The following is a 16,364-nucleotide window of genomic DNA, read 5'->3' on the forward strand; positions in this document are numbered from 1 at the left end:
CAGGTGCTGTATGTGCTTTCCGCTTATCTCGGCATTTTTTCCAGTTGTCCTGAACTTCTCCTTGCCCCTTGACTCAAGCAGTGCTGATTAAGGGAAGGAGATGTGTGGTTAAGGATTGCGCAACCCTTGCCACACAATTACATGCGCAGTTGCCCGTACAGAGAGTATCCTTTGTCTTTCAATACTGAACGGAAGCATCGAATCGAATATGTCTAGAATCACTATTTTAATTTTGATCGAAATGTATTACATGATTTCGATTCTAGTAACTGCCTCAGATTTCAGGCTTAAGCTTAAGGAGTCCTAAAAAGACATTGAAATTTAAGGAATCTTATTTAATTTTTTTAACGACCTTGATTCGAATTCAATACAAACCTGATATTTAAATTTTTAAATGAGAGGTTGTGCTCATATGTCCCCTAAAATCCATTTAAAATGCTCGAAAGAAACTGAAATTAAGGGGATATTTATTAATTTATCTATATACAATAATTCAAGGCGGTCAAATCAAACGAGAAGCGTTCAATATGTCAATTTCCTGATCCACTTCGCATTGTCTGGTGAAACTGAAATTTTGTATGTGCAATGATTTATATCTCTATCGGTTATGTGGCAAATTGCAGCGTGGAGGATCAATCTGGGATGTTCTACAAAAATGCGTAATTTTTGCAGAGAAAGACTAATAACTGCGCCAAGTATCGTTACTCTACTCCTATGAAAAGTGGACAAGGGGCATTACTTATTGAACGTAGTTTGTAAAATATGTTAGAAGTCAATTATTGTACCTTTTGGTCCCAGAATCGAATATAAGAATCCTGATACACAACAGCAATCACTGGGTCGGACTTTGTGATCAGCATCTGAGAATCAGGATCGATTAATTCGTATCCACTTCCGTTTGGCAACAAAGACGTTTTTCTCATTTCCGGTTGAAGACTGCTCCGTCCGGATTTTTCTGTAACGAAAATAACACCATCAGACAATTTCTTAATATTACAAATCCACTTTCCTCTTCACTTTCAAAAGCAAGTCAGAATTTTCACATGAACGTCTTTACTCAATGTTTTAAAACCAATGAAAATCATTTAGAACGCTAAAACTAACAAGTCTATCTCAAATTAACAAAACTTTTAAAAAGAGTGATCTGGTAAACTTTGCAATTTATGTTTTTAATCATTTTCTCCTTGATGTTTCAATTAAACTGTTCATGTGTTAATTTAACATTTTCTAGCTGGTGACCCTAATATTTCTCAACGTTTTGATATATTTCCATTTTAATATGCATACACGCTCTTTTAATATGTTTCATTTTCGTCCTTCCCTATAAGGTAACATCTAGTCATTCATTCAATTTTGATAATTTTTTTCAATTTTTCAATATTATTTGTCCAAGAGATCGGTCTTTCTAGCAATGCCGAGCTGGTGCGTATACGATTGCAATCACACAAACACACATAAACGCATGCATAGCTAAAACAGAATACTTTCAATATTTTAATATACTATTAAGAAGAGTAAGTCTTTCTTTTAAACAGAACACTTTTTGAATTTTAAAATACTTATTCTGGACAAATTTATTAACTCAGTCTATGATGAATATTAAACGAGGAAAGATTGCAAACAAGTAAAAGTAAAATCTCCAGACACTAATAACATCAAGTTTCTAATCCCCTATTTGATTTATTAGATAGCAAAATATGTTTTCAACGTACGCAGCTCGCCTCTATTATCTCTGGTTATATTTGTGCTCATTTATGACGTCATGACCTTAAAATTTGATACGGTTACATCGTGACAAACAAGCAAATATCGTGTCAAGCCGACACAGAATTTTAGTATAATATACATTTTTTCACTCACTTCATTTCACTATATATATGCCCAATTATTTCTCTCTCTCTCTCTCTCTCTCTCTCTCTCTCTCTCTCTTAATTTGTATTTATCCTACTGCCACTATACAGTCATCTCATTCTGTGTAATGTCTTAAAACTGAAAATAAATCTTTAAATATTTAAAACAAAAATTAACTTTTTTCAAATATAAAATTTGTTATTCTTTGAAACATAAAAGTATTTTGAATGAAATAAGGAGCAAATTTCATAAAGGTTCTATTAACAAATTTCAGTACGCGAGAACAAACATCTAGACAAATATATAAAACATTAAAAAACAAGAGAAATTTAAGAGGCAGACAATAATGGCCTTGCAAAGTGAAAACACCTTCTGGATTAGATATACAGAACTAGCAGAAAACCTTTTACGTCTTGGCGCTTTCGCGCGAGGAATAATATATATATATATATATATGTGTATATATATATATATTTGTGTGTGTATCAGCGATTAGATGAAGTAATTTAAGAATATATATATATATATATATATATATATATATATAAAATAAATTTAAGTATGTATATATATATATATATATATATATATATATATATATATATATATATATAAACTCGCAACATCTTTTCTGTGAGATAGAGGTTGCAGGGTAGAGAAAAGGACATCCCCTACGAGGCTAAGAAGTCTATTTTGAACTCTATTAAGGCAGGATAAGTCCTTTCTGGCAGCTCCTGTCCAGATGTGGCAACAGTACTCCATCCTTGGACGTACCAGGCTCTTATATAGACAGAGAATTGCATCAGCAGTGAGATATCTACTGGATCAATAGAAGGATCCCGGCATTTTTCCAGCGGCCTTGGCAACAGACATTATTTACAGCGAATTAGTTTTGCTTAAAACTATAATTACTAATGCGTTTGTGCAAATAAAAGCAATACGTAAGTACATTCATCATAGTTACTCTCATGTTAATGATAAATAATGTATTTTTGTAAATTAAATATTACACATTTTTTTGCTTCATAGTTGCTAAGTACAATCTAGGTAAGAAACACACTGACATGCTCGCGTATTGAATAAACATTGTTCAAGAAGCGATATAAACTATTTATATTTCAGAATAAATTCAGATATGGTCAAATATGGATGTACTACTCACCAGTTTGGTTTGATTGATGTAAATACTTCCGTACAGCCGTATTTTGATTCAGTAGTTCGTCACTGATTCTCGAATTGAAAGGTACGGAAAATGAGTCCCTGTTCGGATCGCTCTGTCGGTAAAAGAGTGTTAAATAAGCAAATAATTGAATATAGTAAATAAAAAGGAAAGTTCGATAATTTCAATGAAGTAAAAACATTGACTTTGTTACATTGAGTAAAAACACAACAGTTCTATGTGTTGTATAAGCAGATCCCCCGGGAATGAAGTTAAACAATAAATTTGGCCAGAAAACGGGATCAAGGGTCACGTGCGGGATTTTCGTGTGGTCAAGTAACGGCAAACAAAATAAAAGTTGGTCACAAGTCTATGCAGGGCCCGGGAGATGACGTCAAATTTTACGACGCAAAATCCCTAGTCAGCGAGTGACCACATATTTGCAGAACAATGCAGATTGGAATGTCGTCGTCATCTGTGCCAAATAAAAAAGAGAAACAAGGGAGATAAAACAGAGGGAGTCGACACAATGGCGACGAGATGGGTGCTAGCAACACAGTCTTCTGCACACCATCACCCCCAATCCCATCACGCCGCTTTTAGATTTGCCAATCTGTCATTGAAAAGTAAAAACTTATATTTATAAAAATAAACGACACATTTTTACAACCAACTGCGTGCATTTTTCTATTTTTATCCACGAACCAAAAATTGTCAAAAATTGTTATTTTTGAAATTAAATAAACTTAAACACAATTGACGATCTGACTATCATCAAAATGAAATGTAAGATATGGCGGATGAGTAACAAATAAGGAGAAATCACAGATTATATTTAATATGCGAGTGGTTTGCTCATAAAATAACGAATGATGACATGCAAAAAAAAAAAAAAAAAAAAAAAAAAACAACTACAGAGCCGCCCTATGTCAATCTGTGAACTTCGCTCGCTTATAAACACAATTCACAAGATAATCTGTCATTAATATGCTTTATTGAAATACACTGTTCATAAAGCACACCTACATAACACACAACTTACCTGACATATAGATGGCACCAGTAATAAAAGTACCCATATTCATAAAGTAATAACCTTCAAATAAGTTTAAGAAATGAACTCAATCAAATTGCTAATTTATAAATCATAATCATTTAGGTGAACTTACTGTTGCAAATTTTGAAAACAAACAAATCTGAATTTTGTGCGTTAATAAAGCATTGCTTTCTAATGGGAAAATATTTTGCTAACAAAGCAATAATCTTATAATTATTATTCGGGCTGTGTCCCGTCAGAAACAACATCCTTTCACCTGACACGGTCCGAAATTAATAAAGAAATGCTTCAACTTAAAAAAAAAAGAAGAAAAAAATGAAAAAAGAAATTGGATTGTATTTTTCATCATTATTTTAATGAAATAGGGTTGCATCTTTCACGTGTTTTACAAGTAGTTTTATCTGTTTATTTAAAGTATTTAAATTCCTTATGATGCTTCTAAGAGCTTTAATACCAATATCTATATCTTTAAAGCGAACGCGCCCTAAGATGCTCGCAAAAGAAGAGTTCGCGAACTCATCATGCGTTTTATCAACAACAACAACAACAACAACAGCAGCATACCTTTGGACATAACAACAAAATGATTCCACTTGCAACGAAAAACAGGCAATAGAACTCTTTCATTCTCTGCAGATGAACATGATAGGTTCAAAATTAATAAATGTTTCAACTTAAAAAATAAAGAAAGAAATTGAATCATATTTTATTTCCTTCTTTTAATAAAATATTGTTGCATCGTTATCATCTTTTAAAAACAATTTTATTTGTTTATTAAACGTTTTAAACACGTATTTGTTTGAACTGAGAGATGTTTAACCATAGAAAAACTTGTGTTTCTACCGTTGAGGAGAAATAAGAAATTGAGGAATTTAAATAGTTGTAAGTTTTGGTTGGTGAACCTTTACATTACCTTCGTACTTTGTTTTTTAGGGGAAGTTGAATTAGATTTTCTTTTTAACTTTTTATCGTTTCTGTTTACGATCAGTTGTTGCTTAATGTCTCTCTTATTTCCTGACTGAAAACCGTCAAGAGTCATTTCGTTTATTGAGAAATTTCAGTTCAGAAGATTTGCTAGCTAATCACTAATCGTTTCGCATTTTCTACTAGTTTATGCTAGTGTAAATGAACGCCTCTGATTCACGCGTTTAGTAAGAACCGCCTGTGAAGTTATAAAATGGAAACTGGGTCTATTACTGTGAGAGCACATTTTGTTTATATTACTGATAACTACGTACATTATCAGACACAGGACAGGGGCCTTTAATAGCCTTTAAAACCAATTTGGCCGGCACTCCACAGTGCTCCATTTCATTATTTATTTACAAAGAGCTTTAAATTAAGATAAAGTAGTAGTAGGTCATATAACTAACAACAATGCTAAATTGTTTCAGCCTTCAGTGTTGGCATATAAGAATATCATCGTTCATCAAATTAAAATTTGCACAACTTGGGTTTCATCAACGCGTAGAAAATAACAATATTTCAAAAATTTCATAGCCCACAAAAAGGACATTTCTTTTTCATACAGTCGATATATATATATATATATATATATATATATATATATATATATATATATATATATATATATATATACTAGCAAAATTACCCGTCGTTGACTGGGTTCAAAAACAGCCTACAGAAAATGGAGTCTGATTTATGAAAGTATCATAGGTTATGAAAAGTAAGGGTTGCAAAGAGATAGCTTCGAATTTGGGGTTATCAAAACCAAAGCAAAATATGATGAAGTAAAAATAAAATAGATAAACCCCATAATTTATTATACCATACCTGTTCACACTGAAACGCTTATCACAATATTCTGTTGATCAATATTTAAAAACCATTGTTAAACTTTGTGACATGTTTCCATTCTATGGAGGTCAGGCGCGAACGAACACCCATAATTTTATTATACCATATTTGTTCAAACTGAAACATAATTATCAAAGTATACTTACGCAGATAGATATGAAAAGTCTTTATTAAAGTTTATGCCTATTTCCATTCTATGGAGGTCAGGCGCGAACGCAGACCCCGCAATTTTATTATACCAGCCCTATTTAAGTTAAAACATACTTATCAAAGTATTATTATGTACATCTATATCAAAAACACTTGTAAACGTTTTTTTTTAATTTTTAAAGTTTTTATTTCAATACTTTGTGGACCAGGCGCGTACGAAGACCCCACTATTTTAATGAATCATCAATATGCCAGATCAAACATACCCATTCCTGTGTCTCGATACATCTTCTATCATTATATGTGATGATTTTTCTATAATAGTCAACCATATAGGGGCCTATTCGTAACCACACACACACACACACACACACACACACACACACACACACACACATACACACACATTCAGTTTTATATTATATATATATATATATATATATATATATACTTATGTGTTTATTCAGTTTAACATTGTATCTTTAAAGAAAAATATTAATCTTAAAAAAATATTTATAGTTCTAGCATCAAACTAATGAGATATCTAAATATGAAAATCATGTTATTTATTCATACGTAAACACTGCCCCATGTAGTTAAATTACGTATAAATATACAATATATATATATATATATATATATATATATATATATATATATATAGTTATATATATATATATTAAGGGGATTAGAACAACAGTATAAAAACGAGTTTATTTTAATGTATTAGTAAATGCATTAATACAATTAAAAGAAAACAGTGTTCGTTGTAATGTAGATATATAATAAGCTCGATAGTCATAGATATCCTAGAGCTATTTTATTATTGAGTAAAATGACTGATAATTTCAAATTAAAATTAAAAATTAGAAATTGGTTTCAAAAGGAAGAACAAACAAAATCAATAAATTGTACGATTGTTTCGGAAACGATGTTTTTATTGAGATAGACAATATGTCTTGGACAATAATTTTATCATTTGATTTTATAAAACAAAGTCTCCTCATCACCAAAAAGAGTGGGTGGGTGTTTAAAGACACCAAAAATAAAACTAGATGTAGGTTACCTGAATATGAGTCAAACCTCTAATAAATATATACATATGCACATAAAATTATGAACAGTACATAGGGCCCGAGCAAAGCCGAGGTGGACTGCTGGTTTGAAATAATTATAAGGTAATAGGTTAGGCAGAAGAAAATTAAGAATGAAAATAAGATACCTTGAGCTGATCATTTTGGCTATTATTTTGAATAAAACCCGATTCCGAATCGAATGATGCATCCTTTGGTCCAACAGTAACCCTTCTTTTGTGCAACTTAGCGGCAACCATAGTTAATTTCCTGAAATGAAATAATCTATTATTACTTCCATTTAAGAATCGATATTATTACAGACTAATACCCTCAGCTAAATTCTACTAAGAAGATTCTACATTTAAGGCGATTACGTGTAGACACTCTGAAATAAAAACAAACGAAATAAAAAATAATTATTTTTGAGTTTAGAGTAAGGGACCAAAAGCGCATATAAAGTTAACGGAAAATGTCTTCTCATATTCGAACTATTCTAATGTTTTGTTCTCAATCATGTGGCAAAGCTATAATATATATATATATATATATATATATATATATATATATATAATCACATGGACACACCGGTTCCCATCAGATCACCAAAGTTAAGTAACATTGAGCCTGGTCATTACTAAAATGGGTGACCAATTTGGAAAAATCAGGCGCTGTATGTAAGAGGATGTCGACACTTTCCTGCAAGAGTTGCAAAAACCTAACGTCGTCATTTCCTCTTTCGGGGATATACATGTGACTGGTGATCGTTTGTGAATTTCCTACTCCCGTGGAACTTCCTCCTTCGGAGGAAGCCGGTTAAATCCAAATTTGGTTACTGCCGTTTCACACACACACACTGAGAGTATGCAATTCATTTCTATGCATTGTACTCAATAAACAATGTGAGTCTCTCTTTGAATGATCGACATTAAAAAAATGAAACAGAAACCATAACTTACTTGATATAAAATGGGTTTAGTGTTTTCTTTTGGTGTATCAAAATTGATATCATATTAACTTTGTGGTCAAGGCTATCATCAGCGATATGGTTAGCATCATTGCTACGACCATCATTTGGCAGCTTCATACTGAAAAAGGGAAACATTTTATGATAAATTGAATTTTGCATAATAATCACTTGATGTGACCAGGGGCATTCCAAAAGTAATGAGAAAGAAAGAAAACGTCTGAAACTGAAGAATTTAAAAAATCAAGAAAAATCAAGAACGAATCAATCAATATAGAATAGTAATAAACGAAAGAACACATCTCATAATGGTTATAGAATGGAGCATTGGTTTACGAAAATATTTAAGATAGCGAGGATTCTTTTCTGACTTTCTATTTGCTTTCTCCAAGAAAGACTATTAACTAACACCGATGTGTCTATTTTCTGTTAGTCTATTATCTGTGTTAGCTAATAGACTTTATTATGTTGGAGCGGTTACTAAAGTGGCAAGGTGCTCGCTTCACATGCAAGAGATTGGGGTTTCGAATCCCAAGTTCGGATGTGTTCAACTGATGAGGCCAAAGGAAACTCGAGTCTTGGACTTCCAGTTTGTTTGCTCACATGGCTCGTGTGAGCTGCGACGTTGTTTGACTGTGAAAAATGATTATATCATCTCCAATTCTGAAATTTCTAATATAAATATAGTCATATGCATAACTACACACACATACGGGTATAAATATATATCACAAACACGTACGTTTTCATTTGTTATCTCGAAGACAAATATAAGTATTGATTGTAAATGAACATTTTCTTTCAGATAAAGTAAATATTGTTATAGATGCCAAGTTTCAATCAGACCCATTGTCTGCTTTATAATAAAAGCCAATGTGTATTTTGCATCCACACAAGTCTGTGCATGTGTGTGTCTACAAATAAATACACATTGGTATTTATTATAAAGCAATGTGTATTTATTTATAGATACACATATGTGTGTGTCTACAAATAAATACATATTGTCAGGTTTCAATAAGACCCCATTCTATGCTTTGTAATAAATACACATTGTTTTATAATGAATGCAAATGTGTATTTATTTGTAGGCACATATACACACGTGTGTGTAAAATACACATTGGCCTTTATTATGAAGTAGACAACGGGATCTTATTGAACCCTGACATCTAGAACAATATTTACATTACCTGAAAGAAAATTTTATTCACCCAACCAATGTTTGTATTCGTCTTCAAGATAATAACAGTAATCACATGTGTATGTGATATATACTTATATTCGTATGTGTGCGTAGTTGTTACATGGCTATATTTACGTAGTTGTGTATGTATAGATATCTATGGGTTTATGGATGTTTGTGTATGTCAGTCCATTATAGTGTATGTGTTAAAATGTTTGAAGATATATTAATTTACTAATGTATATGTATATGTTAGACTGTTCATTATATTTCAACGTGTACTTCCCAATACGACAGGAAAGATAACGAAGGTTCGTGTTAATACATGTAGTCATGTAAATATATACCTGTCTTCTCTCATCGCCAAATCTGTCACATACTTACGTAGCATGTGCTTTGTCCTTGATGATGTCCCACATGACCACATGACCTTGATTGTAGCCAATCAAGACGAAGCATTGTGACAAAACGGCCATACAAGTCATCTGACACGCGCCCTGGCTTGATATTCTTCTTTCAGATATTGACTTCACGGTTCGCTGGGCAGGAATAACGAATAAAATGATTAATAAAAAATGTTGAACAGCAGTAAAAGAATAAGCACTAACAAGCAAAACTATGTATGGTATCAAACCACTGTTAGCAACGCCCCATCAACATCGTTCTTTTCCCCACAGTACTTAAAAACATGAAAGTATACAATCGCCACCATTTTAGTTCCACTTGATGTCAGGACCAATGTCATATTCACCAAAATGTTATGATATATAAAACATTTTTGTTAACACATACGCACATTTGAATGCTTACAAGACACTATTCTCGAGTGTCTAAAGTCTTTGTGTAAAGGAGTTTGTCATAATATGTCATGATATGAGGATACTTTCCCTAGAAGTAAACCCTAACCAAATATTCAAAATCACATAGTATTCGCAGCCCAAATACGATCTCCCCATTATGGCTAACCCGCACTCGCTTTTATGAGAAATGCTGCACTTTCCCCAGTGATGGTACTTCAAGTAATAGCACGAAGCTTGATACTCCACCAGACTAGATGAATTCTTGTCCTGGAATCTAGTAAGATCAAGAGATCAAAACGAAAGATATACTACAACATATGAAAATGGTTAATTGGGGAGAGGAGTTTTAGTAGTATTAAATGCCACCAACAATTTACGAACCCATTCCACAACATACTGAAGGTTTTTTTCTAGGGTTTCTTTCATTGCCTTGGCTATTAGATTATATATATATATATATATATATATATATATATATATATATATATATATATATATATATATATTGCAATCACGAAGGGAAGACTTTTATTATTCATGATTAACAGTAAAATACGTAAAACACGTTTTTAAAAAAAAGTGGAGGAAGAATAGGAAAGAAAAATAAAGGGAGTGCGTCAGCTGACTACGCCCCTTTATTTTTCTTTCCTATTATATTGACTTAGCATTCGGTCCGGGATCAAAGTGTAGAATCGTTTCTGTTATTAGTCAGAGAAGAAAAATCTTTCTTTACTAAGGCTATTTTCAATTTTGTCCGAATCTAGTTACTTTTTGAGAGTGATGGATGTTACCCATATTAAAATCACATGGTGTATTACACCATTTTAAAAAGATGCCATATTCTAGCAATTAAAGCAGGCTTTTCGTCTAACTTTACCCTGGTGAGGTGAAGTTTCACCGCATAAAAGCTAAAATAGAAATAGTAAAACGTACCTGGTTGCTTTGATCCGTTATCGCAAATGAGATTGGAACAATTTCTAACAAAGACCGATTGATTTCTTTCAAGATGGGTAAATCATTTAATTCTGGTGAATCCTTGAAGAAAAAAATCAAATTCAAAAACGAAAACATAATTTTAAAAATAAATTATACGCTATGATTAGTCGAGACGATCGTCTAATAAGACAAATTATTATGTAATCCTATTAAGCAGGACGGAGGTTTTGAACTCGATTCCTAAGCAGAAGAAATTTTAAGATAAGCATAATATCATAAAAAAAAATCATCATACATTATCATCTGTTATCAAATGCAGTTCCAATCATGGAGAAGATGAGTCCAGGGTTCGAATAAATAAAATAATTTAATTTTTTCAACCTCATCTTAAAATGTCCAACAAATTATTCTAAAAATAAATTTTATGGAAAACTTTTTGAAAGTCAACTGCCCGAATTATATTAAAAATTATCATCATTTGATTAAAAAAAAATGTTCACCTCTAGGACGTAAGGTGTGATTAGGAACCAGATTTAAAATGGCATCCTCTGTGGAGAGTTGTGTAACAAGATAGTTGTTTATATTACATTTAATTGTCTGCATGTTAATGCGGTAGGGGAAATAGGGAGCATAGACGAAAATAAACAAAAAACGAGCGGTCCTAGAACAGACTCTATTAGAGTAGAAAGTGTACCGGCATCTGGATATCTCCACAGTGAAGGGGGGCAACTTTGTTGCTTGTCAGGTTTATCGTAGGTATTTATGTTTGAGGGAGTACAGTTTCAGCAAGTTCTTCGGGCATATTCTGTAGAAGTACTTGTAAAACAAAGATACTACTTTGCAGCGATGAGACAGCGGCTGGAACTTGGTAAGATAGTGAGGGACGTTTAAGATTAGAGACACTTATTACTATTAGAAAAGTTGTGTATAATCTCATCACAATGTTTTGCTATAAATACAATTAAATAAAGTAAAACTTTACTGTTTATCGATGTCCGATGCAAACACAGATCCTAGAGTATTATGTCAAACAATAATTGAGTATTATGTCAAACGCATTAATTCAATATTAATACTACTGTTGCGTTCCGTGCAAAATTCCGTGCAAATTCCTGAGTTTAACAGAAAGATTCCCGAAGTCGACAAAAAAATTCCCAAGTTCGACAAGGTACACCTGAAGAAGGTCGGAGTTTACATCGATCGAAACGTTGCGAAAATAACATTCAAGGTGAGATCAGTAGTCTGAAGAATCCAATTTATACCAATCATCAATCCTCATCTAAAAATTCGACACCGTACTGACAATCGTGTTGATGATAAACATTGTTTTTCAATTTTCCATACAAAAGATTTTTAAAAAATACAAAGTATTATCTTAGAGAAAAAGAAGTCATCACGTGAATGAACAATTGATTACCAATACAATTTTGATCCTGTTGTTCCAACCGAGGGCCAGAATCAGTTTTTCATTGGACCGGATGAAATATTTTAAGGATATGACACTGAGGTCATCCGATTTGGCGTTTCCGTTGCGACGTTTGCACTGTTGGCCTGAACCAACGTCCCACACTTTCAGCGAACCTGCAATAAATAACACTGATGAAGAAAATTTACATAATAATGACGTGAACTCTTAAATCTGTCAATACTTTCGTTATTGTATCAGAGTTGAATGCTAAAACACGCACATATTTGCATTTTCTGCTGCTACATCTGAACTCTAACGCGAGCCACGTGACTGGCTTTATCTTTCTTCCTTTCTATTCACGAACTACAAACTGAACAAATGGCTTTGTAAAAAGTTCCATGAAAATAAAAGACGTGACTTTTTTAATTGCTATTTCAATTTGATGTACTTTTATTATTTATTAAAGAAAAGTGTTTGCTTTTTAGATAATTAAAATCTCTTCAAAGGCTATATTACATTATTGATATATTACTAAATATTCAACTTTTAATTAACCTCCCCTCCAATTACAAAGAGATAAAGAGATAACGAAATACACAAACCATCGAGAGCCCCACTTGCAAGGCGGTATCCAGAGTTGTCAAGGGCAAGGCTCGTCACTTCTATATTGTTGCCGTGGGCGTGAGGTATTTGGTAAACGGGAATTCCGGTTTCAAATTCCCAAACCTGATATGTAAAACATAGAGTTAAGCAGATAAAAATGCAAAATGCCTTTATGAAAATATTACTTTTATTATAGTAGGTATTTACCCCAGCTCCCATTGCGTGAAGATATGTCACACAATCAGAAAGAAAACTCCGAACTGACCCCTTGGCATTTTTCGGTAGAGGTATATCAAGAAATTTGAAATAAATTAACCTTATCTCTAAGAGAGGCGGTAAAGCGTGGGAGCATTGATCTCAATGAACTGCAGAGAACTATACCTTGACTGAAGAATAGCGTAACCAATTAAAAAATTGTTGATGACGTAATCGTGATTGGCATAGGCAACACAACTCAGATTAACACCCTGATCTTTGTTTGAAATAAGCTATAATACTTTTCTTATTCCCTCGAAATTTCCTGTTTTAATATATTGCCTCAGTCTAGAAGAACTTCTTCACCAAGAAAAGAGAGATATGAAATGTCGTATACAAATACAACACTTTATTCCAGCAAAAAGTTTAATGAAGGCTTTTAAAGATATACCACCACGAAATGTATTCTGAAATTACATTAAACAAGGCACTTGGATAAATATATTTCATATTGATCAATGGGATTTCAACATTATCGTGGTAGTTACGTCCATGCTTATCATCAATAATAGGTAGTACAAAGTTTTATTCTATTTGAACCATCCAAAATATAGAAATTAAAAAAAAAAGAAAAGATAACTGTCATTAAGAATTTTTGGGATTGGAGCAAGCATCTTTCTCCCCCCCCCCCGCATCGATTTCTGTAAACGCCCAGTTTTCCTCAAGTGGTTTAATTGATTATATTTTTCAGGAAATTTATCTCAATTAATGTTATTTCGCTTACACTGTCCACTCACAATCAATCTCGATAACCCCCAAAATAGAATATAAAATGTAAAAGAAAATAAGAAACATAGAGTTCTTGGTTTTTTGGCTAGGACATAGTGTAATATCTGTTCTAATAATACACTTCACCTTTTCTGTCCTCGGTCAATGGCGGAGAAATACTGACTGAGATAATTTTTATTTTTGTCCTTATCCAGTGTGCGCCTTTTGGGAGAGCAGGATTTTCCCCACATTAAAAATCGACCTTGTGTTTAACTGCCCGTGTGTCGAAGCAAGTAAATAGGAACATAGTTATTTATTTAATCCAGGACTACACTAGGTGCTTGTACTAAAATTTACATAATAGCATTAGAAATAACTCAAAACGGGTGTTCACATACGAATTTTAAAATGAAACCGAACCAAGATGCACATATAAACAACTCAATATCTTTTCCAGTAGAGCTTTATAAGAAACACACAAACCGTCGGATACTTATGGATATTTAGTATCTGTCTGAAACCGTAATTATACTATGACTTCTATTTATTGTATTATTGTACAGTCTTTTAATTTCAGAGGTGGAGTGTAGTGTAGTATCTGTTCTATTGCTATAACATAATTTGTCATTACCTCCACTTGTTTTTTTGAACGAGGTGTAATGATTAGTCGTATAAGATCATATTAGGCATAACCTTCTTCTTGAAAGGAATAGTGTTTTATATGTCTATTCGTCATGATAACACCCTGTTTGTTATTATCTCCTTCATATTGTTTGTTTTAGGGGAAGGGGAGATAGGGTAGAGTCCGTTCTGTTGTCATAAGGCCATCGTCCTCGTCATTACCATCCTTTAGATGACGATAGAGTATTATCTATTCTGCTGATATGAAACCATTCTCTCAATAATTACTCAGCTCCTTTTGGGGGGATATTGAAGTATCGTTTCTGTTGTCCTAAGACCATCGTCCAATGGATTATTTCCTTATTTGGGATGGTGTTATATATGTTCGTTCGTCATAATACCATTACTTCCCCCCTTCTGAGAGCAGCGTAGTATACGTTCCTTGGTCATTACACCATTCTCCTAAATTAGCAATAAATTTGCCAATTAGAAATAATAATACTAAATGTTACTTATCTGAACACTTCAAATAAATTTACGTTCATCTCGCTCACTATTATACGGATTTTATCTAATTTATTGCTACAATTCTTTGGTTTATTACCATTTAATACTGAATATTATTTCACTTATTTTCACTTACCTTCAAAATTGACTGACTGCATAAGGACACGACTTGGTTCAAACCCAGGTTGTACAACACCTTTTATTAATGAAACGATATCAAGTATTAGAAAATGCTTACGATAATGTTTTGTTTGTTTTTATATTTGAACCAAAAATCCGGAATAATATTTAAAAGCGACATTAGCAGAATACACCGGTTCTCATTAGATCACTGAAGTTAAGTGATGTCTAATATAGTCAGTAATAGATGGGTGGCTATTTGGAAATACCAGGCGCTCTATATATAGGAGGACGACAACAAATTCATTGCATAATGAAGTTGTCACACGATATTCATACTCTAGAGGGTAGTAATCTCAACCGAACCTTTTGATTTAATTTGGAGACATTTATGGGTTCGAAAGGTAGAAAGCCTCCAGGCAGCCATGAATAAAGGCGTAGATACTCCTTGCACCCGTCGACTAGACAGTCTGAGCATGGCTATCTTAACTAGAAGAGATGCTACTCCGAGAAACGGATGTTCTGTAGTAGGTGCTTATTAATTTTTATTTCTTTTGATTAAAGGATAAATTTACTGTTATAACTTCTGGCAACCAACACACAACTGTGCATGCCATATAAATAAATAGTCACAAAATAAAAAAAGTTAATAAAAAGAACTAGTTATGTTTATTTGAGCTATTATAAAACTAGGATACTGAGTTAATATTTGCAGATATTCTCGATGTAGATTAAAATAGAAAACATCAAGATAAACTTGCAATGTTGATTGGTCGATTGTGGGTGAGCGGAACAGGCATCGTGTCTTGGACTGCCCTTGATAGTGGCCACATTTCAAACATGCTTGAACCTAGTTTTAAAGAAAACACAAGAGGTTAATGTAGCTTGCTTTGTGTATATAAACGTAATTTATAGAAGGAAATACAATGGAGAGATGTGACGGATAGATACAAATAAAGAAAATTAAGACATTAAACGGTGGAATGAACTATGCAGACTCACCTTCTATTAATACAATATACATGGATATGTTTTTTTTTTACTTTTATAACATTGTATTGTATTCTTACTTACATCAATGAAGTCTGATTGACGTTCCGTAATATATGATATTTCGATAACATTTCTCTTCATCAAGTACGTGT

The 16,364-nt window shown here is 32.7% G+C and overlaps 1 protein-coding gene across 2 annotated transcripts in view; it reads right to left on the minus strand.

Annotated features, from left to right (window-relative positions):
• Nucleotides 1-16,364, minus strand: part of LOC145294152 (WD repeat-containing protein 64-like) — a 124,088-nt gene that overhangs the window by 58,220 nt on the left and 49,504 nt on the right. For both annotated transcript variants that reach the window (XR_013869829.1, XM_080141262.1), the window contains exons 14-23: nt 15,981-16,069; nt 15,236-15,295; nt 13,008-13,131; nt 12,415-12,578; nt 10,995-11,096; nt 9,646-9,800; nt 8,068-8,196; nt 7,258-7,378; nt 3,014-3,125; nt 786-955 (exon numbers count right to left, since the gene is read on the minus strand). Coding sequence is in view for 1 of the 2 variants with exons in the window: in XM_080141262.1 (XP_079997388.1) it covers nt 786-955; nt 3,014-3,125; nt 7,258-7,378; nt 8,068-8,196; nt 9,646-9,800; nt 10,995-11,096; nt 12,415-12,578; nt 13,008-13,131; nt 15,236-15,295; nt 15,981-16,069 (1,226 nt within the window). In the remaining variant the exon portion in view is untranslated. The remainder of the gene's footprint in view (nt 1-785; nt 956-3,013; nt 3,126-7,257; nt 7,379-8,067; nt 8,197-9,645; nt 9,801-10,994; nt 11,097-12,414; nt 12,579-13,007; nt 13,132-15,235; nt 15,296-15,980; nt 16,070-16,364) is intronic.

Source organism: Euprymna scolopes, chromosome 15 (genome assembly GCF_053919585.1).
Source record: "Euprymna scolopes isolate OS-2025 chromosome 15, ASM5391958v1, whole genome shotgun sequence".
NCBI lineage: Eukaryota > Metazoa > Mollusca > Cephalopoda > Sepiida > Sepiolidae > Euprymna > Euprymna scolopes.